Source organism: Suricata suricatta, chromosome 9 (assembly GCF_006229205.1).
Source record: "Suricata suricatta isolate VVHF042 chromosome 9, meerkat_22Aug2017_6uvM2_HiC, whole genome shotgun sequence".
NCBI classification, from domain to species: Eukaryota; Metazoa; Chordata; class Mammalia; order Carnivora; family Herpestidae; genus Suricata; species Suricata suricatta.
This window is the reverse complement of record NC_043708.1, coordinates 121,589,097-121,615,525: the sequence shown is the minus strand read 5'-3', so window position 1 is coordinate 121,615,525 and position 26,429 is coordinate 121,589,097. Positions and strand designations below refer to the sequence as shown.

The following is a 26,429-nucleotide window of genomic DNA, read 5'->3' as shown; positions in this document are numbered from 1 at the left end:
CAAAAAAGAGGATTATGTCTATACATTACTCTCAAATGGCTCTCAAGAAAAAATTATACATATAGAAAAAAACGACAAAGCAAATGTGGAAAAGGTGGACAATCAGGGAATGTCAGTGAAGGGCATATGGGAGTTCTGTGTAATAGTCTTGAAACTGTTCTAAAATTATTTCAAAATCTAAAAAAGTTACCAAGAAGAGAGGTTAAAAATGACAATGATGGCTTTCTGCAATACTGCACACTCCACCCACCCACAAATTAATCATGAACTTCTGGTAAGAGATTTCTTAAACATTTTCAGCTGCTCACAGACATTTTCAGAAGTGTAAAGCAAGAAGTCTTTGATCTATAATCTGTTTTATTAAACCTAAGGTTTCAACATTTTGTCTCTTGGATCTTTCTTTTCCTTTTTCTTTTTTTAAAATAACCAACATGGCAATGCTTCATTATATTCTTTGAGGTTTCCTGGACAAAAACCTGTTACTATTTCTGTCTCTAATTCATCCTTTTTTGCCTGCTGTGTTGTGAGCATGACATCAATTTATTATAACCAATAATTTACAGTGCCTCCTAGGCACTAAATTACCACCATACACAGGATGATTCAGAGGGGGGAACAAGCCGGTGTGCCACCGGAACGGGCACACTCACCAGCTGTTCAGGAAAAAGGCTGGTTCTTGTCTTTCCCCTTAATATAAAGCAGCCATCAACTTACACGGTTCCTACAAAGCTTCCTAATGCAGGAAACAACAGACGCCCTGCCAGATACTATCCAGGCTACTCGCTGGAAGATCCGTATTCACTCCGGAAGGGTAGGAAGGGTACGTGATCACAAAACGTTAGGAATCTGACATTTCTATTGATGACTATTAGTATCAGCCACTCTAATACTTAAATACACAAAGCCACACACACTTACTCTGCTGAAAGAGAACTTTAATTTTGAAGAGGGTTTTGTAACTGTATGGTATAGTTTTCTATTTCGAGTACCTATAGCTTAATAACATGTTCCATTCTTAAGATAATAGTACTTTAAGGGCATTTGATTTTTGATGGATTTATACACAGTGTTTGTGTGACTAAATGAGAAGTTTAGTTTCAACCAAAGCCCAAGTCTACTCTCCTTTTTCTCCTACAGACAATCTCTGAGCAAAGAGGTAAAACCCAGGAAACAGACCAAGGCCACACAGGCATGGTCAGGCCCACGCACCCAGCAGGAGATTAGACAGACGATGTGGAAAACTTACCAGGTCTCAAAGCTGCAGGACAACTAACTCCCAGAAGTTTGTTTTTAAAGAGTCATGTGGAACCAGGGTAGGGGACAGGAGTGGGGTGTGGGACACCTCACAATATCCTGGATAGGGAGTAAGCTGCTCGTCAGCTGGTTTAATTCCCCAGGCTCCGAAGACGGAGCTGTGCCAAGTGCTACGGTCACAACGGAGCTGCGTTTCCTCTGCAAACGGTCTGGGACAGAAGCATCTCTATGAGCTAACTAACTACATGTAAGTCATGCTTCAGAAAATAGACAGCATGCGATCCACTGAAAGACTGTAATGTCCTATATCAGGTAGTGTACTATGGAAGCTAGAAAAGAGAGAGGCAGACCACATCAGTAAACTGGCTACAGAAAAGAAAGGACTAAAATGTAACCTATGAGAAAACACACAGAGCGGTTTCACTTTCTGCACACATAGTACCCTAAGGGCAGGGAAGAAGGAAAGCACATCCCACAGTTTGGGGGTACGTAGCCTAAAGCAGTCCTCCAGTAAATATTACATTCCTTTTTTTTCATTTTTACTCTTAAAATTTCATACAAATTTGAACTATGCTCTGTGATATCCATGTCTGTCTCACTATAAAAATGTCTCTCTTGCTCCCAAACTTGATACAACATTAGTGTTATGGGGACATAAGCCATGCTTATCCTCTGGTCACTCACTTCCACCCCGGCATATCAGCATACACCTGGAGACCCTGTGGGAGAAACCTGGGTCTAAAAGTAAAATTTTACGTAAAACCAACAAGGCCATATAAAACAAAACAAAACAAAACCAAAAGCAAAGAAACCAAATTGGAAGGGAAGAAAATCTCAATGGGCATTCTGAAACAAATCTTGTCTAGTCCACTTCTCGGAAACAGTCCACTCCCGAAAAATGTTTTTTATATTAACATAGCATTTACAGTCAAAAAGAAAAAGAAACCACTCACTACCTAAAATGGGAATAAAAGGCTTTTTTCTTCTATACCTCATTTTTTGGAAACAAAAAAAAATCTTTGGCTGGAAGAAGAGGAAAGAGTTACACCCATATAAAACTTCAGAATGGGAAGAATTAGTATCACCAAGTGCTTCTCAAGTTTGCCAACTAGCAACAGTATTTTACAAATTGTCCATTCCAATTTTGAGAGTACAAGTCATGATGCTGGCTGTCTATGTACTCTAGCACTTTATACAACATTTTATATCAGTGTTAACAGAATACTTTTTTCTTAAGCCTCAAGGTACCTTTATGGTATTCCCTATATATGCTAATTATCAAACATTTAAGTGCCTGATACATGAGCCTTTAAAAGGAATACAGAAATGGTTAAGACAAGACCCAATCTACAAGGAAAAAGACCAAGTCAAACATTTGGTGCAAAGATACACTCAAAGTAAATCAATCTTCCAAAGAACACACTATCAAAACAGGAATATTGTTTTGCTAAATTTACCAATAGGTAGTAACAATCCTCTTAAAAGGGGGACTATTTTGCCATGTGCCATGGCCAGGTACTATCTAGAATTAAGTAACTAGAATTACAAAAATCTATTTCAAGATGAATTTAGGCTTCCTGCCCTCCCCTCTTCAGCTTTTTCTTGAAGTAAAAGCCGTTAGTGGGGTCAAGCAAGGTAGGGCCTATGGTGGGGGGACGGAAATCAGGCACAGCAGCCCAGCACAGGATGCTGGAGGCTGAAGTAAGGCACCTGCACGCGGTGCTGCGGCACCAGGACACTGGTGATATCCAATGGAAACTTATACGATGAGCAAATACATCTGAGAATAATGGGAGTGAAGATTCCTTAACTGTTAAAGAACGGAGATAAAAACATGAGAAGGGAGATGACAAGAATAAATTCTTTAGTGTTGAAATGGGATGTGAGGTATCAGTGTGAACCTGTGGGGGGACACACACACACACACACACACACACACACACACACACTGGAATATTACTCAGCCATAAAAAAGCATGAGATCTTGCCATTTGTGACCATACGGATGGACCTAAAGGGTATTATGCTAAGTGAAATAACTCGGCTGGAGTAAGACAAATACCATGACTTCACTCAAATACCATGACTTCACTCATATAAAATTTAAGAAAGAAACCAAAGTAAAAAAAAGAGACACACAAAAGAACAGACCTTAAAAACAAAGAACAAACTGGTGATTGCCAGAGGGGAGAAGAGGCATGAAACAGAGGGGAAATGATAACAAGAATACAGAGCCTACACTCGGACAAACATACATATGAATGGATAAATGGGAAGAACAAGCTTTCCTTACTTTTAACTAATAAAAGCAGAATGAAAGAATAGAATTAGAAAAGGGCCATTTGACAACCATTGCAGCAGTACTTTCTTCAGCTGAGAGACCTCAATGTTGCTAAAACTAGTAGCTGTGAGTCTGATGAGGAACAGGATATTTACACCACCTTAAAGCATCTCTCCACGAGGATGCTTTTTAATTAGAGAAAGAAAGCTACTTCACCATGAGGAAAGCTGGCAGATACCACCTTTATCAAGTGATCATAGGTACCACCAATGAGAGAAAAATCAAAATCATTACTTGTTGGAAAAAGAGAACACAGCATCATTTCTGTAACATTCCTGCCCAAAATGGAGAACTTGGATCTAATCATGAAGAAACAATAAACAAATCCAAAGGGCTAAACATTCCACCAGCTTATAAGCCCCCAAAGTGTCAAGGTCTATACATCAAGGAAAGAAAGACAGCCACTACTTCAGATTGAAGGTGACTAAAGAGAACACCACAGCATCGAACATGTCAAACACTTAAAGGGAATCTCAATTTGTGCAGATTTTAGAAAAATGACACAGGGATATATACCTGGAATGTCATGCAGCTTTTTCTGTTTTAAGGAAAAAGAGTTAAGTTAAAAACTCTCCATCACTGTTGCTTTAGACACTGGAAATTGTTATACAAATTCAATGTTCCATAGGAAAAAAACTGCTAAACAAAAATCACAAACACAAAGTCAGTTGCTATGCAACAATAATGAGATATGTTTGCATGAAGTCAACAAAGGAGGAGAAAAGGCAGTAAAAATACATCTTTCTATATGTTCTCAGCTAAATTTCCAGGATAGGCTGTAAACAAATCAGAAACTGCTCCAAGAGACAGACAGACAGACGTACTTATTTAGAACACACACCAGCACACTTTCCCTTAATGGAAGGGGAGGGCAGATACAGCAGGGTTATGTTAAAGACAAGTCTATTGGCATGTGACTGATCGGTCTTAAAAGACAATTTAAATGGCCAAGTTCAACATATAAAATATAAAAAGTGCCTTCAACTTTGTGGTATCGACTCTTTAATATTCCTACAAGGTAGTGCTGTTAAAATTCTGATCAAGCTTCTCCACGTACTTGTCTTTGACTTTTGATCTAGTTATTTCTCTTCCCAGGAATGCCTGGGTGGCCCAGTTGGTTAAGCACCAGACTTCAGCTCAGATCATGATCTCACGGTTGATAGGTTCAAGCCCCACATCGGGCTCTGTGCTGATGGCTTGGAGCCTGGAGCCTGAGCCTGCTTCAGACTCTGTGTGTCTCCCTCTCTCTTTGCCCTTTCTTACCCTGTCTCTAAGAAATAAACATTAAAAAAAACTTTTTAATAAAGAGAAAGTAAATTCTTCCAAAATGATTTAGTTAAAAATCAAAATAATTTCCAACTGTAAGCAGATTTAGAGTGTGCCTAGGCCAGCATTATTACATACTTCTAAGGCAATGCTCCCTGATCTTGGGCCTCAATGTTGTCTGTAAACTGGGGAATAACAGCACCCATCTCTTTTCACTGTTATGACGATAAAATGAATTTGTAAATACGAAGTTCTAAGGGCCAAGAACTTATTTAAATATTTAATCTTTCTGTCCAGTGTGCCACTTTAATCATTTTTCTAAGAACTCAGAATGCCTGGAACACCTTTCCCCACACACCTTCTCTACCTGCCCACCTTCAGTCCTTCCCTCACGTCTGTCTGCCCCCATCCAGGTGTCTGACATCTCAGCACCTCCGAAGGTGGGATGTGACCTAGGAGGAGTGAGAGAGCCCTCGGGAACAGCGGTTGCGCGGCGGTGCCTTCTCTCTCACTGGTACACGCAACAGCGTGGTGTCCTACAATGGAGGGCGTCTTAGAATCAACGAGAGACCGTTCAGTTCCACTCTGAGTGCCAACTGCTCGATTCATTTGCTCTCTGAGTCTGAATTCTTGTGTACTTTGCTCAACAATCATAAGTCTGCTTACTTTTCCACAGCTGCTTCAAATTTCAAGTTGTGATGAAAATATGATTTTGTGATCCACTCGTTTTGGTGTGGGGGGGTTAAGTTATAGATTTTTAAGGTCCTCCTGTCTTTGAGGAGCTCTGAACATCTCTGGTAAGACTACAGCATAGCCTTTCAATTCCACTAAAATATACACTGGCTCTTCCCACCTCATTTTGTAACCGTCGAAGAAAGCATACACTCTTAATTTCCTCTATCACACAATGGAATGATTTTTATTACAAGTTCACTTAGATGGATCAGGCAATGTAAGCTGGGCACAAACACCTCCCTAAGCAAATAAACTACAGAGTCTTTAATTTCTTCATGGTAATGACCTTATTGCAGGTTACAGAAGGCTCAGTTTTTCCATACAAAGGTCTGTTGGTTTATTTGTTACAGGAATCAGGTAAATTTTGTTAAAACATACAGCAGACTCCATGGTGGATGCGCTCAGCCCCTAAAATAAAAACCAACTACTTTCGTCCACACATCTCTTCAGCCTCATTTCTCACCACTCTGGTCATACTCAGCGCCAGGTAGTTTTCACAGCAGGCAGACTGTCCCAGACCCCTGACTTCATACTCACTGTTCCCTCTGACGGGATGCCCCATCCTTGTAAGGCTGGGGCAACTCTGGAGTGAGTCAGCAAGGCTCTGGGTTAGAGTCCCCCCATGTGGACTTCTCCCTGCCGCCCACTGGTCCACCCCAAGCGGTCCGCTGCTGGTTTCCTAGAACACCCTGTTCACAGCTCTGAAGTACTACTTCTCTCGGACCCGTGTGATTACACACAATCTCCTCCATGCGGACGATAGGCTACTTGAAAGTAAGGTTCTTGTCACAGTCATCTTGGATCCTCAGTCTGGCTAAAAGGAGGGGAATGCTTTTTACTTTTAACATTATCTGTAGTGTTTCTATTAAATGGTAAAAATCTCTAAAAAACAAACAAACAAACAAACAAACAACCCCTCCAGGCTCCGCCAGAAGTATGCTCAGTTATACCGCTGGCACCCTGTTTACCTACAAAGGGGAAAGGGTTGGGATCTGAAGCACTAAAACAGCCTTTAATGAGGGGAAATATTGAACTGGAAGCAAGTTGAGCATAGAACATTACCAGGTGCTACTATCTGACTAACTTGAACTTGGCTCCCTCTATTCCTTACACTCCTCATCTCCCCCCCTCCCTACCTGAACCCACCGCACTCGTTACTCCTCCTTTCGAAGCCCCCTCACAGAGGCTGCCCTGCCCTGCCAGCCCAGGCCAGGCCTGCCTGCCCCACATGCTGGCAGCGCCCCGTTCTCGGTCTTCGCAGAACAGAGTAGCAACGCCGTAAAGAAGGACACAGAGCCTTTGCACAGATGTACGGATGCTCCAGAGAGCGGGGACTTCCCTGTTGCTCACCCCTGACTCCTCAGTACCAGGCACATGGCAAGCACACAACTTTTTGCTAAGTACTGATCCTGCTGAGTGATGAATCACAGAAGTTTATATATCCCATCTCTTAGAAATTTCCACAATGGCAAGGATGGGTACAAGCTTACCACCTCAGTACCCTTGCCATACAACCCCACTATTTCATGGTACACCTTTATTAGTTGCTCGTTGAGTAAGCAATTCATGTTCATCTGTTCAAAATCACCTCAGCTTTTCATATTCACCTAGGTATGAAACACACAATGTAATCATCTCCTGTAAGTTGTTCAGACTTGTTCTAAAAACTTCTGCCATTACTGTTAAGGTTAAGTGCTCTGCATTAATATTCTAGATGCCTAAGGCGCATGAATCCTCCCCCCCAAAAAAAAGGAACAGGGAGAGAGGGAATCAAACCTAACGTCAGGGAAGATCAATTCAACAATTTTCCATATCCTTATGGTCAAGCACAAACCTGTCCAAGCTTAATATTATTAAAATACAAAAATGGAAAGAGCCACTTGCCCAAATTATAAACAGAAGAGTACCAAATAAAAGCACGTCTGCCTGGACTAACCCTTAAGAACCTCTTCCTAAAACAACAATGAAACACCACTACACACCTATTAAAATGGCTAAAATCCAGAACGGTGACACCACCAAGCGCCTGAGGGGACAAGAGCAACAGGAACGCTCGTTCACTGCTGGGGGGAAGGCAAAGCGGCGCAGCCTCTTTCTCACAAAGATAAACACACTCTGGCCACACATCCAGCAATCCCACTTCTATGTATTTACACAATGAACTGTATGTCCACACCAAATCATACACACAAATGTTTTACAGCAGCTTTATGCATAATCACCAAAAACTAAAAGCAACCAAGATGTCCTGCAACAGAGGACTCCACTGTGGTCCATCCAGACAAGGAAGGACTAGTCGGTAATAAAAAGGAATGAGCTATCAAACTGCCAAAGATGTGGATCAGCCTTAAATGCATATTCCTAACGAAAGAAGGCAGTCTGAGAAAACTATGTACTGTAGGATTCCGATGTCATGACACTCTGGAAAAGGTAAAACTACAGAGACAATAAAAAGATCCGTGGCGGCCAAGGACTTAGTGGGAGGAGGAACACTGAACAGGTGAAGCACAGCGAGTTCCTAGGACAGTGAAACTCTTCTGTATTACACTGTAATGACGGACACATGACACTATATATTCATCAAAACCCATGGAACTTTATAGCACAAAGAGTGAACCTTAACAATTTTTTTAAAAAGTCTTTTTAAGAGGTCAGGAGATCCCAGGACGGAACGCAGCCAATGACAGAGACAATTTTAGAAATGTACAGAACAATCACACCAAAGGGAGTGGGGGGAAAGGTTGTTAACCTAAGTATAACGAAGTAGAAATGAAGACTAAAGGCAAATGAAACTGGACAGGAGTGCTGTATAATAAAGTTTCTCACGGGGATCCGTGGTAAAGATTCAGAAACCGCTGTACGTGCACACAGGGCCTGAACGATTACCTAAAGGGACGGTGGATGGCGACAGACAGGTCTCTCAGTGCTGAGGCGGGAGGGGACCGGTAAGCAAGGGGAGGAGGCAGAATGACCTGTGTGCAGCCGATCTGACCTGCAGACATCAGTATCAACAGACATCTAGTTTCATATAGACACAGGTGGTTACCTCCAGACATATTTACACACTTGTATATGTGCATGGGCCGGTATACACACATGGTTTCCCTGTTCTGTCATGTGAGGGGGGCCCATAGCAACAAGCACACTGAGCACCCAGATCTTGGTTTCTAGTGCCATTTTCCAAAAGAAAGAGCGTGAGCTCCTTGAAGAAACAGGACTTTGGCAGAAACTGACAAGATGAGCCTGTAGTACCTCCTAGTGCCAGAGAGTAAGGGAAGTGCTCAAGAGAGAAGAGAGGTAGAGGCAGGTGCAAGAGGAAGTGGAGGGAGGAGGGGAGAGGTGGGGAGAAATCCAACTGAAAGATTTTCCAATGAGCAGAGCTGGAACAATTTTAGCAACTAAACAGAGCAGTATATAGCCCAAAATATATAATAACTATCCATGAGTCCATACTGATACAAATTCACAACTGAATACATAAATGGGAAAGAAGAGACAAATCTCCTGCACAGAATTCTAAATAGTATTTGCAGAGTCTGACCTCGAGTTGGGGGAGCATAACCCCTCATTCTTTAAGTGTGTGCTGTGCTTAGTGCCATCCTTCCAAAAAGCACACCCTAGAAAGAGGAGGAAGAGTTGTTTGTTTGTTTATTTCAGAGGAGAAACAAACCCTCCCTCAGCAGGGAGTCAACATCAACAGGGACCCACCATCCTGACCTGACGTGAAAAGAAGGGCACCTCACCTCTGCGGCCTCTCAAATCCCATAACCCTGGTCCAATCATGAGAAAAAGAAACACATCAGATAAATCCTAAAGAGGGACATTTTATAAAATACCCAACCAATACTCAAAACTGTCAAGGTCATCAAAAACAAGGAAAGCTTAAGAAACTGTCAAAGACCAGAGGAGCCTTGGGAGATAAAATGATAAAAAAGACAGCAGGTAAAAACTAAAAATATCTGAATAAAGTATGAACTTTATCTTCATGATTTTTCTGTAAATTCAAAACTCTCCTAAAGTCAAAGTGTATTTTAAAACGAAATAAACAAACCAAAACCTTCTTCACTCTTACTCACTATTCTATAAAGCACCAAACTAGTGATTCTCAAAGTGTGGTCCCTGCACCGGCAGCATCAGAACCACCTGGCAACTTGTTAGAAATGCCAGTTTTCAGGCCCTGTCCCAGACCAGCTGAATTGGGTCCAGGGATGGGGCTCAGCAATCCATGTTTTTAAAACGCTCCTTCATGGGGCGCCTGGGTGGCTCAGTTGGCTAAGCGTCCAGTTTTGGCGCAGGTCATGATCTCGTGGTTTGTGGGTCTGAGCCCCGTGTGAGGCCCTGTGCTGACAGCTAGCTCAGAGCCTGGAGCCTGCTTCAGATTCTCTATTTCCCTCTCTCTCTGATCCTCCCCTGCTCATGCTGTCTCTCTCTAAATAAAATAAATAAAACATTAAAAAAAAGCCCCTTCCGTGACTTTGATACATGATGACATGACGTTTGCACACACAGAGGCTCTGATTTCTGAGATAGGACGTGGGCGGGCCTTCAGAACCAAGGTGGTGCTCAGGCTGCTGGTCTGGGGACCACATTTTGAGAATCACTGCTTCAGACCAGCCAAGCAATAAGAAAGGCCATTAGTGAATGCTTACCGTGTGTCAGGTACTTAGCACAACATACCCATGAGAAACAGCCCCATATTAGAGAAAGAGAGTGGTTCTCCTCAGGCCATGGCTACATGATGGGACCGTGGAGCCTGTGTCCTGCCCTCCTGAGGGGCCTCACTTCTGGGTAATGTATTAACCTCCTGAGGCTGCTCCAACAAATTATCACAAACTAGATGGCTTAGAACAATAAGAATTTACTCTCTCAACGGTCTGGAGGCTGGACGGCTGGCCGTCTGAACTCCAACAGGGCCATGCTCCCTCCGGGGAAGATTCCACCGCTCACCTCTTCCAGCTTCTGGTGGCTGCTGGCACTCTGGGCTTCTGGCCATATAGCTCCAGTCTCTGCCTGTCTTCTCCTCTGTGTCTGTGTTATTTCTCTTTGCCTCTCTCTTATAGGGACTCTCATGATAACATTTAGGACCCAAATGGATAATCCAGGGTAATCTTATCTCCTTAAATACATCTGCAAAGACCCTTTTTCCAAATAAGATAATATTTACCAATTTAAGGGATTAGGACTTGGTATCCATGGTGGTCATTATTCAACCTAGTACATGTACCACAGCATGTCAAGAAGACACCAATGGATTCCCCTACAAACTGTGGCAGAGAATGAAGATTTCTGACCAAGGATCTGGCAGTTGTTTGCTTTCCGCAGCGATGACCACAGAATACTAGATAAAATCAGCTGTGGATGTAGAGTATTACCACCTTCTAAATTACCTAAAATCCAATTATACAGTTAATAAACACCTTCATCAAGGCCAGAGTATTCAGAAGACTTGTTTCAGAAGATTGTGACCAAGTAGGATCCGTAAAGGGACTTGAGAAATTTTAAGACTCAAATGACAGATTTTTAGTTTAAAGATTTCTTGAAAATTGAAGATGTAGCTTAAAGATTTCTTGAGAACCTGAACCAGGAATGTTTGCTCTGCTGCTCCCTCTTATATTAAAAACTTCCTAAGAGTAAATCTAGGGATTGGAGATCAGATACCTCTTTTGTTTGTTCTTGGGTTGAGGCCCACCACTTTAAACTCATTTAAACCACTGCCTTTCTGCTAGACATTTTCACTAGCTTGGCAAGGGTCTAACAAATAAAACTGAGTACTATGAGGTCTAATTGCCCGCAGCTGAATATTCTCTTAAACATTATGAGTACACTGAAAATACCCCACCAAAGAAATGTAATAAGAAGCATGAAAATTTTCCCTTTGTCTAAAATTCTCAACAACTGAATTTTAAATTGTTTCTTTTTCCCCCCAAAAAAATACCAGCAATAGTTACAATAAAAAGGCGGAAATGATACAGAAAAAGAAAATGTATTTCATTAGAGTTAGAACTGCAGGCTTGGCAGCCAGACTGCCTGGATTCGAATCTGAATTGGGCACTTTACCATCTGTCCAATATAGGATGCGTTAACTAATCTCCCAGTTCAGAGAAGAGGAAACAGGCTTGGGAGAACATAGTTAAGGCACCCTCTCTGTAAGATGTCCTTTAAACCTTATCCCCTCCAAAAACAAATTCTTTACTAAAAAGGCTTAACTGAATTGATGTTCAATTATAACTTTCTCCTGAAAGTAACAGCGATTTCTACCTTCCATAGTTAAGTGGCCATCTGGAAACCTCATCTATTACTATAACTATGAGAAAGTGACTTAGATCACTTGACGATCACCAAGCTCTTTGTCTATTAGTAGTAGTATTATAGGCTAAAGATGGTAACAGAAAGATTAAGCCCGCTACATTTCTATTATTAATTAGTTAAGGATGTGAAGCAACTTTGTGATGATAAATGCAATTCTATAGAGTAGCTGTTTTTTTCTTTTAAATAAGCAAAACCATGTAGTTTTAATGAACATACATGAACATCAAATTCCATGACAAATAAGATCTCTGTATCACAGGGACCCAAGCTCCACTGCTTCTTCCCAGGTGCTGACCATCCAGCCATTTGTGGCCCACCGGTCCTCAGCTGTCCCCTAAGGTTTATCAGTTTTAGGACTATTCACCCCATCAGTCATCAGTAGATTAAAAAGTCTAAATGGTGAGTGTTCCAAAACTTCAAGTTCAAACTAAGCAAATGTAAATCAAATGTGAGGGCTTCCTCCTCTCTCACTGGCCTCCCTGGCTCAGTCTCCTCTGCCGGATCCTCTCATCTTAGGACTTCTAGCCCCTGGAAGCCCCTGGGCTCAGTCCTGGACTTTTCCTCTATCTTCACTGACTCCTTCGGTGATGTCATTTGTCCTCTGGCTTTAACTACTGTCAAGATGCAGATGACTCACACTGGTATCTCTAGCCTGACCTTCCAAGTCTTCCCCATCCCTCAGGCTGCTCAGACAACTCTCTGCTCTCCCACATCCCATCCCTCAACAAGTTCGATCAGCTCTACCCTCAAAATTCATCACAAGCCACTAATTCTTCCTACTCCCACCGCTGCCACCTGTACCAAGAGCTGCCTTCCCTGTTCTCTGAGTTACCAGAGGTGCCTGCTCACGGATCTCCCAGCTCCCACTCTTCCTCCCCTGCAGTTTCTTTTCAAATAACAACCAGGGGGATCCTTTTGAGATGGCTCCCTGCACTCCTCTGCCCCAACCCCCCAGTGCCGACCCAGCTCACTGGGCACAGAACCCAGAGCTCTTATCAGGGACAGCCTTCCAGAATCTGGTCCCTCCCACTCATGTGCTCCAGCCACGCAGATCCCTTGCCATCCCGATCATGCACACACTCCTTGCCTCTGGGCGTCTGCATACCCCATTTCCTCTGCCAGAGGTGGCCCTCCCTGGATATAAGCAAGGTTCACTTTCACTCTCTCAGCTGGGCTGGCACTCCCCTCTGTCCCTTTACCAAGCCTGTATTTCTTCAGAGGGCCTGGCACCACCTGCCAGTATACATCTGTCTCCTCTGACGTCCCCATAAAGAACTAAATGCTCCATAATAGCGGGCTTTGCTGTGCACACGGCTGCAGCCCCAGTGTCTAGAGCAGGGCCTGTCAGAGAGCAGGCATGAAGATAGTTTATTCAATGAGTTTAGCATTAAAAAGAAATTTAAGTGTGTTTATATCATCTGGGATATCTCAATTCCCATGGCCCATCTTCCCCCCATAAAGCTATCAGAATTATAAATTATTGCAGAATCCATTCATAACAACACAAAAAGCAAACAGGCAGTCCTCAGGTGGTAAAAAAAAAAAAAAAAAAGAATGTACTCCTCTTTCTGCCTTAAATGGACCACATCATTATAAATAAAAATAAGGCTTCTGCCATTAAACTGAATAGACCTGTCAAAGGGGAATGCACACGTATGAACATGTACTAAAGGAAAAGCAGTGCAGTATTTTTTAAAAGAAAAAAATTCTTTGGGAATAAGGGCCAGAGAGCAAAGAAAACAACTCTGTACTGATTTCTTTATCCTCAGAAGGGCTCACTGGGAGAAAACCCAGAAACGAAATACTACAGGGCTAACCAGGATGACTTTGGTAGGAGCACTAGCATAAAATTGCTGAGTGAACGCTGAAGGATGCTTTTTAGCCAGAGAGAAATCTTGCTGTAATGGTACCATTCCAAATTTCTTACAGTAATAACACGGTACATTATAAGCTTGCTCAAATGATAAGCTCTTTATGAGGGTTAGAACTCTGCGGCCCTCACAAACAAAGGCCTTTCTGTCTTAGATTTCCTAGAAGTCAATAAGCTAAAAATCACATCTTGCACAATATCCACTTAGCCTCACAGAAGATCTAGTCTTCTGTGGCTTTGCCCCAGTTTCCCCAAGCACTCGGGCACTCCACGCCATACACCCCACTTCTGTGTGTCCACTCAGATCATCTCTGGGGTCTAACCACTTTTTATTTTGAAATAGCTTCAGGTTTATAGTAGAGTGGTAAAGACAGTAGAGAGATCCAATCTCTCTCCTTTTTTAAATAGTTTATTTTCAAATTGGTTTCCATATAACACCCAGGCTTCTCCCCACAAGTGCCCCCCTCCATGACCATCACCCCCTTCCCTAGATCCCATCTCTTGACCCCGCTTCCTCTAATGCCAACATCTTATGTAACTATATACCACATATATTAGAACTAAGAAATTGACACTCATACAACACTATTAACTAAACCACAGGCTCTATTCAGATTTCATCAGTTTCCCCCTAATGTCTCTTTTCTTCCAATCGAGGACCCCACAGTGCATTCGGCTGTCATCTTTCCTTGGTCACTGCAAATCTGGAACAATCCCCTCAGTCTTTCCTGGCTTTTCATGACCTTGGCACTTGGAAGAACAATGGTCAGGTATTTTGTAGAATGTCCCCAAACTTGGGTTTGTCTGAGGTTTTCTCATGACCAGACTGGAGTTACGGCTTTGGGAGGACTGAGCACAGGTGAAGATCCGTCTGATCCCATCATACCCGGGAGCACATGACGTAAACAGGACTCTATACTGCTCGTGTTAATGCGGTGTCTGCCGAGCTCTCTATTGTGAAGTTACTACTTCTTTCTCCTACTCCCTACTGCATTCATTACAAATGAATCCAACCCAGTCAACGGAGGGAAATCAAGCTCCACCACCAGGAGAGAAGATTATTCAAAAATCTGGGAATGTTAAAACCACACTAGTAATTAATGAATACTTTGGAAGTCCCTCTTTTTTTTTTTTTAACTGAAATTTGTTTGATTAAACAAATCTCAACTTATGGTTCATGGCAACAAAGAAAAGTTGAGGAATAAATAAATAAGGCTAAGGTTCAAAAAAGATTTATAACTAGACCACAGAGGCTGACATTTGTGAAATCATCAATTGCAGAGACAAAAAGATTTTTTTAAATATCATTCGGTTTTAGCTTTGAAGCATTTGTGAGTTTAATCTCCAGCCAAAAGTTCTTTGTTTTCGTCATCACATCAAATGGAGCTTCTACCCGTCATTACTCGAGACTTACTGCCGCCCAGCACTCATCCTCACTATTATCCAGCCATGCAGCTCATTGCAATTAACACAGCTCAGAGAAGAAAAGGGAAAAAGTGATAAAGTGGTAGCCTGTCAAACATGTACGACAAGGAGACACTGTGTGCCAAACGCGGCCTCACTGCCAACTAGACTGTAAGTCACTTACTGGAAAGACCAAGGTCCAAACTCCTTTTTTGTCTTCTCCTCCACCAGGAAAATGCTCTACATTGGAACAGGGGCTAAATGAGATGATGCCAATTAACCAAACCATAACTTCAGTCTCTACCAAGCTCCAAAATATCACAAGTTTATAAGAAATGTTGTATTAATGGTGCCTAGGGTTCTTACACCTGGACAAGTAGAATTATCAGAGAAGCCTTCAAACAGTACAGATCATTGGACTCCGCCTACCAACAGTCTGGTTCTGGGCTGGGCCTGGAAATTTGCTCTGTAACAAACATCTCAGGTGATTCTCCTTTCAACAGCTTCCCTTATGAGAAAGAACAACCTAGTGTAAGACCTATGGACAAGGCTAATACTTGAAGTACACACATACACACACACACACTTTGCCCCACTGAAAAACGCTTGGAAAACTGATTTACAACACACCCTTATACCTTACAGAGCTTTACCTCCAAAGGTCTCTTCCTGACCCAGACAACACTACTACCGTCAAGTTCATTCCTGTCTTTGTCCCCTCACTTGTTATTTTTCAGAGGCCAGTCTTACCAGTTTAGTTTAAAAAGGATGATTAAATATCAGAATCACAAACTTTACAAAGCTTTGCAGTTGCCATCCCTCGACCTCTTACAACTGTGAATGGTACCATCCTGAGAGCAGAAAACAGTCCAGAAATCGACTAGAGAAAGGGGTGACAGACAATGCAAGCCTCCTGGGCGCTACCCTCCCAAACCATCCTACTCTGCTCCTGTAAGTCCCACAGCCCTCCACACTTTACTGTGCAGCTCACACGATTTCTCACTGCTTTATTGTTGGTTTACTATAATTAGGCAGTGAGGTATTTTTTTCCCTAAAGATTAAGTCCATTTTCACATAGTGAAAGTAAGTTCTTAGAGCTCATTTTACTCGTATTACCTCAAAATGGCTCATCTAACACTGAATACTAATGTGGTTTAAAAGGTAGACTGTCAGTTTATTACAGGAATTGAGTTGATGGCATATGTGATCTCAATCTTTTCATCTAAATGGAAAATACTCTTCAGCTATTAGCTTAAGACAAGGAAAATGATATTCTGATCCCACCTCCGGATAATCTTGCTAAGGAGCCCTTTTCTGTCAACTCAACCTAAATTAGGTATAACTAGTGGTGACCTTGTAATACGAAAGATGATGAACATGTCAAGCCTAGAACACCTTAACACAGCCCTACCAAACTTGAACATGAAGAAAAGCACTTTGCCTTGAGACCACACCCCCTCCCTCACAAGCACAAGACTCTGATATCCCAAATGGGGCCACCATTTCAGAGATGTTTATATACTTATGTAAGGCTTTGTTTTGCCAGTAAAATAATTACAGGTCCGAAGCAACTAACGCCTCCTTTTAAGTCAACTCTGATGTGTTCTGTCAGAATAGTCTCCTCTAAGTTTTAAAATCCAACACCAAGGATTCTAACACGGCAGTGTTCCTACAAGTCATCTCCAAGTTCCTGTTTATGCAGGTCAAAACCTATGCAAAGTCCTCAGGGAATGAGTTCTGAATGGCTTAGTTTTTCAGATACTTGAGGTATTTCATAAGCACTCACTCTGTGCCAAGCACTAGCTACGAGAATATGCAGCATGTCCATGCCAGAGACAATCCTACAAGGTAGGCAACTTCTTATGCCATCTTTTAAGGAGATAAAGGTCCAGAAAAGTTAGGCAACTCGCCACCCAGATCACACCGCTAGTGAAGAATGCCGAACAAACAGGGAGATTGAAGCCCAGGCCTACTGTGTTCTACAGCATGTCCTCGCCACTCACTCCCCTGCTTCCCTCAGTATTTGTGCCATCTGGCCTCATCTTACACTTCTCCCCCCTTGGTCTCCCTACACCAGCACCTCTGCTCTCTGCACTGCTGTGTCCCCGACCAGAACAGTGTCTTAATCATAGCAGACGTTCACAATTTATTTGAAAAGTAAGTATGTGTGAAGATTGTAACTGATTCACTGAAAATCTTTCTAACTTTTAGGGCACAATTCCCTGACCTCTTAAGCAGAGGATGAGAGGACACTTAGAGTGATTTATCTACTCGGAAAAAGCAAAATTTAAGCTGGGAAGCTCAGGCTCCACAAATGATGGTCTTAGGTGACATCAATGAAAATAGGGGAGTAAAGACCTCTAAAAATTCTCTCCTCCATAAAAGCAAAGAGAACACGGGCAAAAATAGCTTCCGGCAACCTATTCAGGATTCTGGATATTAGCCAAACGCTTAGAGTAAGCCAGGAAACAGTGAAACTTTGGATAAGAACAGTGAGTTTTGTGGCAATGTTAACTTGTCCATTCCCATTCCCTGATCCTGAGCAATGTGGTAGTAACCTTGAAAACCAACAGTCCACAATCATGCCGAAAACCAGCAGCCTGGCAGCCACTGGAAAGGGACAGAACAGGACTGGAGGTCCTTCAAAGCCCCATTCCCAGAGAACTGTCATTACCTGACCTGCCTGGTGGTTTCCTAGAAGACCCTACTTATAAGGCTGTCTTTATTTAACCTGACTCAGAGCCCTCCTATTGCAAAAAGTGTCTTGGTAGGGAGGGGAGAAAATATTTGTTAAAAACAATCACAAGCAGTTGTTGAATATCATGCTGCCTGTGGAGGTGGCTAATAGTATGGGCAAAACACAGGCTTACCAACAAGCTTAAAAAGAAAAGTAGGCCTATGACATGTCCATACGGGGCTTTGAAGACCTTTTATACATATATCTGGGAACCTAAAAGGCCATAAATATGCATGGGGCTGGACGCATGCCCAGGGAAGACCTGAAAAGGCCCTAAGCTTTCATCTCTGGTCAACCTTAACACTCTGCACAGGCAGGAGGTGAGATAAGAGGAGCTGAAAACTGCACGGTGAGTACTGAAGGCAAGCACCAACAAGTCCACAGAGCCCCCAGCAAAGGCTGGGAGACTTCTTAGTTCCTTCCAGCATCTGAAAAAAATCTTTGTCCAACGATTAGCTAGTCACTAAGCAAAGCAAGTAGACATTTAAGTGGCTATACACACATACAAAATACAGACTTTACAAAATTTTCCAAAAAAAATCACTAAAACAACAGTAACATCATTAAGCTCTGGGGAGGTACAGAATCTGATTTCCAGGGTTGCTATATTATTTTAAATGTCCTGTTTCCAACAAGAAATTATGAGACATGCAAAGAAACTAGAAGGTATAGCCCATTAGCGGGGAGAAGAGGGCAGAGCAGGAAGAGACACAGACAATAAAGAGGTGGATATTATTTAAAACAAAAAGAGCCAAACAGAAATTCTGGAGTTGAAAGGCATATTAACTGAAACAAAAAATCCACAACAGATCTGAACAGGTAAAAGAAAGGATCAGTAAACTTGAAAATAGGTCAATGGAGATTATCCAGTCTAAGTAATTGAAAGAAGAAAGAAAAAAGAATTAAAAAAAGAAGAAGAAAAAGAGCTCAAGCATATGCATAGGGCCACCTCAGAAGAAAAGGAAGAAAGAGAAAAGGGAAAAAATATTTGAAGAAATAATGGCTGAAACCTAACCAAATGTAATGAAAAACAATCCACACATCCAAGAAGCGCAACGAACTCCAAGTACAATAAACTCAGAGAGCCACACCTAGACTCGTCATAATCAACCTACTAAAAGCCAGAGCCTCAAAAGCAGCAAGAGAAGAGACTCTTTGCATATGAGAGATCCACAGTAAGATTAACAAGTGATTTCTCATTGGAAGAAACCACGGATACCAGAAAGCGTCCATTCAAACTGCTGAAAGAAAAAGATGGTCAACCAAGAATTCTCTACCAACAAAATTGTCCTTCAAAAGTTAGGGCATTCCCAGATAAACAAAAACTGAAAGAATCTGTTGCTAACAAACCTTCCCTATGAGAAATATTAAAGGAGGCCTTTCAGACTGAAATGAAAGCACACTAAACATTCACTCAAATACATATGAATATGGAGCCCAAAAAAGGTAACGACATAAGTAAACAGAAAAGACGGTATAAATAGGTTATCACACTTTTTCTCTAATCTGATTTAAAACACAACTGCATAAAGCAATAATTACAAATCTGTGTTGATAGGCATATCATGTATAAAGATGTTAATTTGTATGCCAATAATAGCCAAAAGGGACAGGGAGAAATGAAGCTTTATCAAAGCAAAGATTTTGTATACCATAGTTACGAAGCTGGTGTTAACCCAAACTGTGTTATCAGTTAAGATGTTAACCATTAACATTTAGGGTAGCTTCTAAAAAAATAACTCAGAAAAAATAGAGTAAAAGAAATGACGAGAGTGAAAATGTATAAAAACTATCTAACACAAAATAAGGCAACATTATAGGAACAGAGAAACAAAATAGATGGGATATAGGAAACTAAGAGCAAAATAACAAACATAAATCCTACCCTATCAGTAATGACATTAAATGTAAATGGAGTAAACACTCCAATTAAAAACTGATCCAACTACATGCTATCTACAAGAGAACACTTCAGATTCAAAGACAAACAGACCAGGGGTGCATGGGTGGCTCAGTCAGTTGAGTGTCTGACTTCCACTCAGCTCATGATCTCATGGTTTGGGAGTTCAAGCTCTGCATCAGACTCACTCTTGTGAGCCCAGAGCCCACTTCTGATCCTCTGTTCCCCTCTCTCCCCCTCCCCTACTCAGGTGCGCTCACGCGCATGCTCTCTCTCTCAAATAAATAAACATGGGGGAAGAAAGGCTAAAAGTAAAAGGCTGGGAAAAGATATAAACATGCACTGGTAACCAAAAGACTGCTGGAATGATTGATACTATCAGACAAAACAGACCTGAAGACAAAATTTGTCACTAAAGACAAAGAAGGAATTTTATCATGATAAAAGGGCTCATCCATCCGTAACTGCATACATGCACCTAACAACAGAGCCTCAAAATACAGGAAGCAAAAACTGACACGACAGAAAAAATACACAATTAAACATTAGAGACTTCAACATCCCACTTTCAATAATGCACAGAACAACTAAACAGACGGGAAAAGACGACTTGATCAACATACAAATCAACTAGACCTAAGAGATACCCACGAAACATTAAATGGCAGAATACACATTCTTCTCAAGCACATACAAAACATTCTCCAGGGTAAACCATATGTTGAAGCCATTAAAAAGTCTCGATAAATTTAAAAGAACTGAAATAATACAAAGTATGTTCTCCAACCATATGGAATGAAATTAAAAATCAATAACACAATGGTGGGTCTTAGACTGCTGTGCTGTTCAGTCTCATTTTGTCTTGTGTTTCACTTTCACTCCTTCATGCTCTTCCCACTCATTGCTGATAGTATTTGCATCGTAGCCACCCCCCCATTTTGGATGCTAATTTGCCCTTATAATCTATCAGAAGCTTGGAGATTTAACCATCAAACTTGCAGAAAAGAGTACGGCTCAGTATAAAACCACGAGTGGCTCTGCCTTGAAGAAACAGGAAGCATTAGTGATCAGTATTTGATGCATCGTATTTCAAGCCACTTAGGGGCCTGCCTAGTTCTTAGCCAGGCGAGGTGAACAGGCAGACTAAAGGCACAAGGAAGGCACAACTATAACACAAATCAGTTTCGTGACAACCAGCAGTTAAGAAACATTATTTCTCCCATTATTAAAGAGGACATTCCCCAGCCTTCTGATATAAAGATGTTCGAATTCCTTTATAAGCCAGTCAGACTAACCAAAGGAAGGTCTTCTCTTTTTACATATTTTGCTCTAAATTCCAATTTCCCTTGATGACTGCCTTCCCATATAAAGAACAGCATCAATCTTACCCTTCCCTGTACTGTTTTATATTTAAAATCACTATCACAGGGTTTTACGTTTTGACATTTTTCTCAACTACTTCATGAACATGTTTGTCTCCTCAACTAGACTAAAGCCCTTGAGGGGGAAAAAAGGCCATTCATGTTTCATTCTTCTTTTTGTAGTTCCATACCAGCTAAGAGAGAATGGGGGGCTCATTAACGCTCCCTTAACAAATACTGGTGACCTCAGAGGGCCACACCGGTGTGTCCCAACAACTTCCAGGTCAAGCTAACAATCCTTTGGGTCTGGGGGGATGGGTGCAGTGGTTAGAGGCTGGGGTAGCAGAAGCATCTCAATGTGTGCATCACAATGTGGAAAAGGTTGGGAAACACTGGGTTAAGGGACTAATTAGAAACACTGCTGAAGGGCCCCTCGGTGGCTCAGTCAGTTGAGCATCCAACTCTTGACTTCAGCTCAGGTCATGATCCCAGGTCATGGAATGGAGCCCCAGGTTGATGCTTAAGAATCTCTCTCTCTCTCTGTCCCTCTCCCCCACTTGCACACATGCATGCTCTCTCCCTCTCTCTCAAAACCAAACAAGCAACAACAAAAAACACTGGGTTAAAGGACTGATTAGAAACACTGCTGAAAAGAACTAGAGCTTGAATCTCCATAAAAAAGATGAAGCTCCTTAGGTACCAAGTGGAAAATCTCCCAAGACATGTCAGTGAAAACCAGCAAGATCCAGACAGTATGCAAAACATGCTACCGTCCATGTGAAAGGGGACAGCATACACCAACTTCACTGGTTATACATGCAGATGGCGCGCCTGTACGGACGCACCACAGTGGCTGACCCTGAAGGGAACCCAGAGGGTCGAGATGGAGATGGGAAAGCTTATCCCAATGAACCCTTTGAACTTCTGAATTTTAAACCTGTGATGGCATTAAATAAACTTTTTAAAATTCTATTTCAGAGGGAGAGAGAGAGGGCAAGGGCAGATGGGGGGGGGGAGAAAGAAAGAGAGAGACAGTCTAAGTAGGTTCCATACTCAGCACAAGGCCTGACGTGGGGCTCAACCCTACAACCCTGGGATCATGACCTGAGCCAAAGTCAAGAGTGAACACTCAAATGACTAAGCCACCCAGGAACCCCCCCAAAATGTTTTTAATGTTTATTTATTTGTGAGAGAGACAGAGCATAAGTGGGGGAGGAGCAGACAGAGAGGGAGAGCCGGACACAGGGCTCGAACTCATGAACTGTGAGATCATGACCTGAGCCAAAGTCGGATGCTTAACCGAATGAGCCACCCAGGCTCATTACTATGCCTAGTAATGACTATTTTCTACACAAAATGCACTAAGTTAAATGTTGAGTTAAAATAAGAAAAGCAATAGCTGGGTGCTGGTTACCCAGCTGTGCTCTCTGTGAAAATCCACTGAGCTCTTCACTTATTTATGGTCTGGGTACTTTTCCACAGGTATAATATACTTCAATAAGAAGTCAAAACTAAAACGGAAGGTTACTTAGGTCAACCGTCTTTTTGCTGCCTTATTAAAAGAGTAGTATGTTTCATTTATTTGCTTAAATAAGTTGTTTCAAATTGTTCAATGTTTCCCCAAAACAACCTCCTGTAACTGAAGGTGTGATGCCAAGACCGGGTGACAAGGGGGTCTGGTCTGCCTGCTCCGTTTCCCCGTCAGGCCCACATTCTCACTCTGGGCTGGGAGGTTTCGGTAAGCACCGAGGAGCATTACTAAAAACTACCTTATGGTTTACTGCATTGCAATCACATGTTTAAATTATGAAAATGAAAGTATTTTAAAGCCACTTATCAAAAATGTTAGAGTCACAAAAGATGCAGAAAGAGCCTGTGCAAACGGTCCAGCCTGAAGGAGGCTAGAAAGGCATGACCAAGTGCAACCCCTGACCCGAGGCTGCGTCCGAGACGGAGGAGGGAGGACTTGACCTGGGGCGCGGCTGCAGCAACAGATACAATCAGGACATAAATGGGAGGCTGAAGTCTCCACGGTGAACTTAACTCGGGCTGTCCTGTGGTCGTAGGAGAGAGTTTCCCCATTCTTAGTCAAAATACAACGGATGGTAGTAAAGGGCCATGATGTTAAATTACAAATGCGGGACAGGTCTCTGTCCCTGTAAGAGGGGACAGGGGGAGATGCAGGAGCAGCGCTGCAAATGAGAACGGAACAGAACAGGGCAAACCATGAACATGTTAATCTGAGTACAGGGTGTATGGATGTGCTTTGTGCTTTTTTTTTTTTTTTTCTGTGAAATTAAAATTACTTCCAAATAAAAATGTTTAAAGCCATATTTTAATAAATGGTTATTTATCAAACAAGCTTAGAAATGAATCTAGATTTTGATTATGACAGTTGTTTCTCACAAGCCATTTTAATACCAAGGCACTATTTCAACATGCAAAAAAAAAAAGAAAAGTAAAAATTACACCTTCTGGCTAGATTTATAAGAGCTAAATAAGTACCTTCCAAGACCTAAAGCTTAACATAATTGTCTTTAACATAAGACTCCACCTCAGTAATTTCTCATAATGTGAACCTTAATGGAGAAACTAGATTTACAGGAAGTTTAATAAAAGTTCTCATCCACATGAGGGATTAATGTCGCTTGAGTGGCAAACACAATGATAATTCCTAGTTAACAACTTAGGTTAAGAGCACTTAAAGCCCTACTGAAAAAGAAAAAAGAAATCAAAGGTCTAATAAAATGGTACATGTCCCAATAGATCTAAAACTTAAAAATGGTTATGATGAACTACATATGAAAGGCAAAACTTTAAGTTGACAGAAAAACATACGGGAGACAATTCCTGTCCCTCCAGGAAGGGAAAATTTCTTACACACAAAAAAACACAAGCCATATAGGAGAGGAACGAGAAATTTAACTACACTTAAAATTCACAAATGCATGTAAAGAAAAACCATATTTAAAGGGAAAGGAGAAGCCACATTCGAGGAGAGGAGAGTCCCCCACAAAAGGAGCCCGCAAACAGGGAGCACCTATAAAAAGCTCTGTCGTTGGTCGTCAGGCCTGTAAACACACGGAGGGCAGCAGTGGCCCACCCAGAGCTGACTGTCCCCTGGCTGCCCACACGCTCCTCCACATCCCCCAGGAGGGCCTAGGGACAGGGAATCTGCCAGGGAGCCAGCTTCCTCCCCACCAGATCCCTCTAGCTAAGAAGATCATTCCCCAGGTGCTTCCAGGCAAAGAGGTGGCCTCCAGTGGCCAGAAAGGAAGATTCTGAGCACTCCGGCTTCAGGCCGTTAAAAGATAACAGAGGAAAACAGCCCTAAAACTATCTAGCAGCCTCTGCACCCCACCCAGGACAATACTTTCTAACAACCTCGTGGCACTAACGATAGCTGAGCGTTCTGGATAAACAAGATACGGCCCACCGGTATCTGTCCAGTGCTATGTAAGATATAAAGCACCACTACACTAAGACGCAGAATTTTAAAAATTCTCTCTCAAAGGTAGGCCTATCGTCTATAATTCAGCAGGATGGCTAGCTGCTCAGAAATCGGGGAGAAGATAAAACATTCCAAAATACACAAAGCACTGCATGTTTTAACCATAATGAAGCATGTTAAGGTTATAACTAGTCAATTAAGGAGGGGGGGAACACTGCCAGCTGTATTTTAATTAAAACTGCACGACATCCCTAGCTTCCTGACATCCCCAGCGGCCTTGCTGTGAAAATCCGTGACAACAGAAATCCCCCCTCGATCAAGTGAGCTGGGGGAGGGGCGGGGGGGGGTAGGAGACACACACAGAGATCAGAGGTGTCACTCAAATGACATCTGAATGTATCTTTTATAATTAGAAACGACATGAAAACTACTTCCTGTATTCTTGAAAATGTCCACTTCCCTAAGAGTTCAAATGAAACAAACAGTTATTAGGAAACCTTTAAAAGCAAGTCTTGGGGAGGGGGGCCAAGTACTGGCAGGAGCACTGTTTCTTCACTCAAGCACTTGAGAAAATTAACTCATAACAAAAGCTAACAGTTCACATAGAAAGTGTGTTTCTTTTTCTCGGGAAAAGGTCTAGAAATTCCCTCTGTTCGTCACAACTATCGGTAGTTTATCAATCTAAACACAACACAACCTAAATAATTTTTTCCATTCTGACTAAAATCAGATCCTGGAACTGCAGGCAAGAGATGCACATCTGCCAATAAAAACAGAGAAAAGTCAAAAGCTAACTCATGTTCTCGAGGGCATTCAAAGAGAAAACATCTACAAATAGACTTCCTACAAAATAATCACATTTGTGTGTCCAGATAACTCAGAGATTGCCTACCCACTATTCTCACAGGAACAACCTTACTGCAAACTTGCAGATTACAAATAAAGGTCTAAAAAGTCAAGGTTTAAAATAAATGCAAAGCCAAATGATACTGGCTTTTTCCCCCCTACATCATTACTCATTTTATCAATTCTAAGCATGTTAAGTTTCAAAGCTTGTGGGTCAACACATGACAAGAAAAAAGTCACGCCTTTCGGAGAACAGGGACAGGGAAAGTTGATACAACTGCAATCACATCTGTAGAGTCAGCCACAGTCAGATTATATGAATTTTCCGGATAACCATGAAAATATCACTGTGACCGATAGTGAACCATATAGCTTCCTTGGGCTCCAGATGCCATAATTTATTAACTAAGGTAGGAGGACAAAAGTATACAGCGTATGTCCTAAAAATAAAGGCTGAAAGATACTAAGAAGGAATTCAAATTTAAAAAAATAAAGTAAAAATGTGTAATAACTTCAGCCTTAGAGAAGAAGACAGCATCACTAGTTTCCTACCAATGGTTCAGAACTGACAACAAAGTTAACAGATGTCTTTTCTTCCATTCTTACCTCGTAAGACCAGACACACTGCACCCCGGCAAACCTCCGGACACATCTTCCCACCTCCACGTCCTCGTGGGTCGTGTACATCTCCCGGAGACACTTTCCAATGTGCGGCACCATTCTCCGGAGAACCTCCCGGCTCATGATCACACCGGGCCCCCCCATGCAGAAGTTCTCACCGGGTTCCAGGGCCAGTTTCCCCATCTCTTCCGTGGTGCCCAGGCCTGTCTGCCCGAGAAACAGGGGCTCACTGCTATTCAAACTCCTCAGAAAATTCTCCAGACGGTCTCCTTTGATATACACGTCATCATCTGCTCTCATAAACCATTCATACGTGTCCAGGTAGTGGTCGTGC

At 42.1% G+C, this 26,429-nt stretch overlaps 1 protein-coding gene across 1 annotated transcript in view; it reads right to left on the bottom strand.

The window, feature by feature from the left end:
• Positions 1–26,429, bottom strand: part of CHSY1 (chondroitin sulfate synthase 1) — a 71,305-nt gene that overhangs the window by 29,081 nt on the left and 15,795 nt on the right. The window contains 1 exon segment of the mRNA XM_029952284.1: positions 26,081–26,399. Coding sequence (XP_029808144.1) covers positions 26,081–26,399 — 319 coding nt within the window.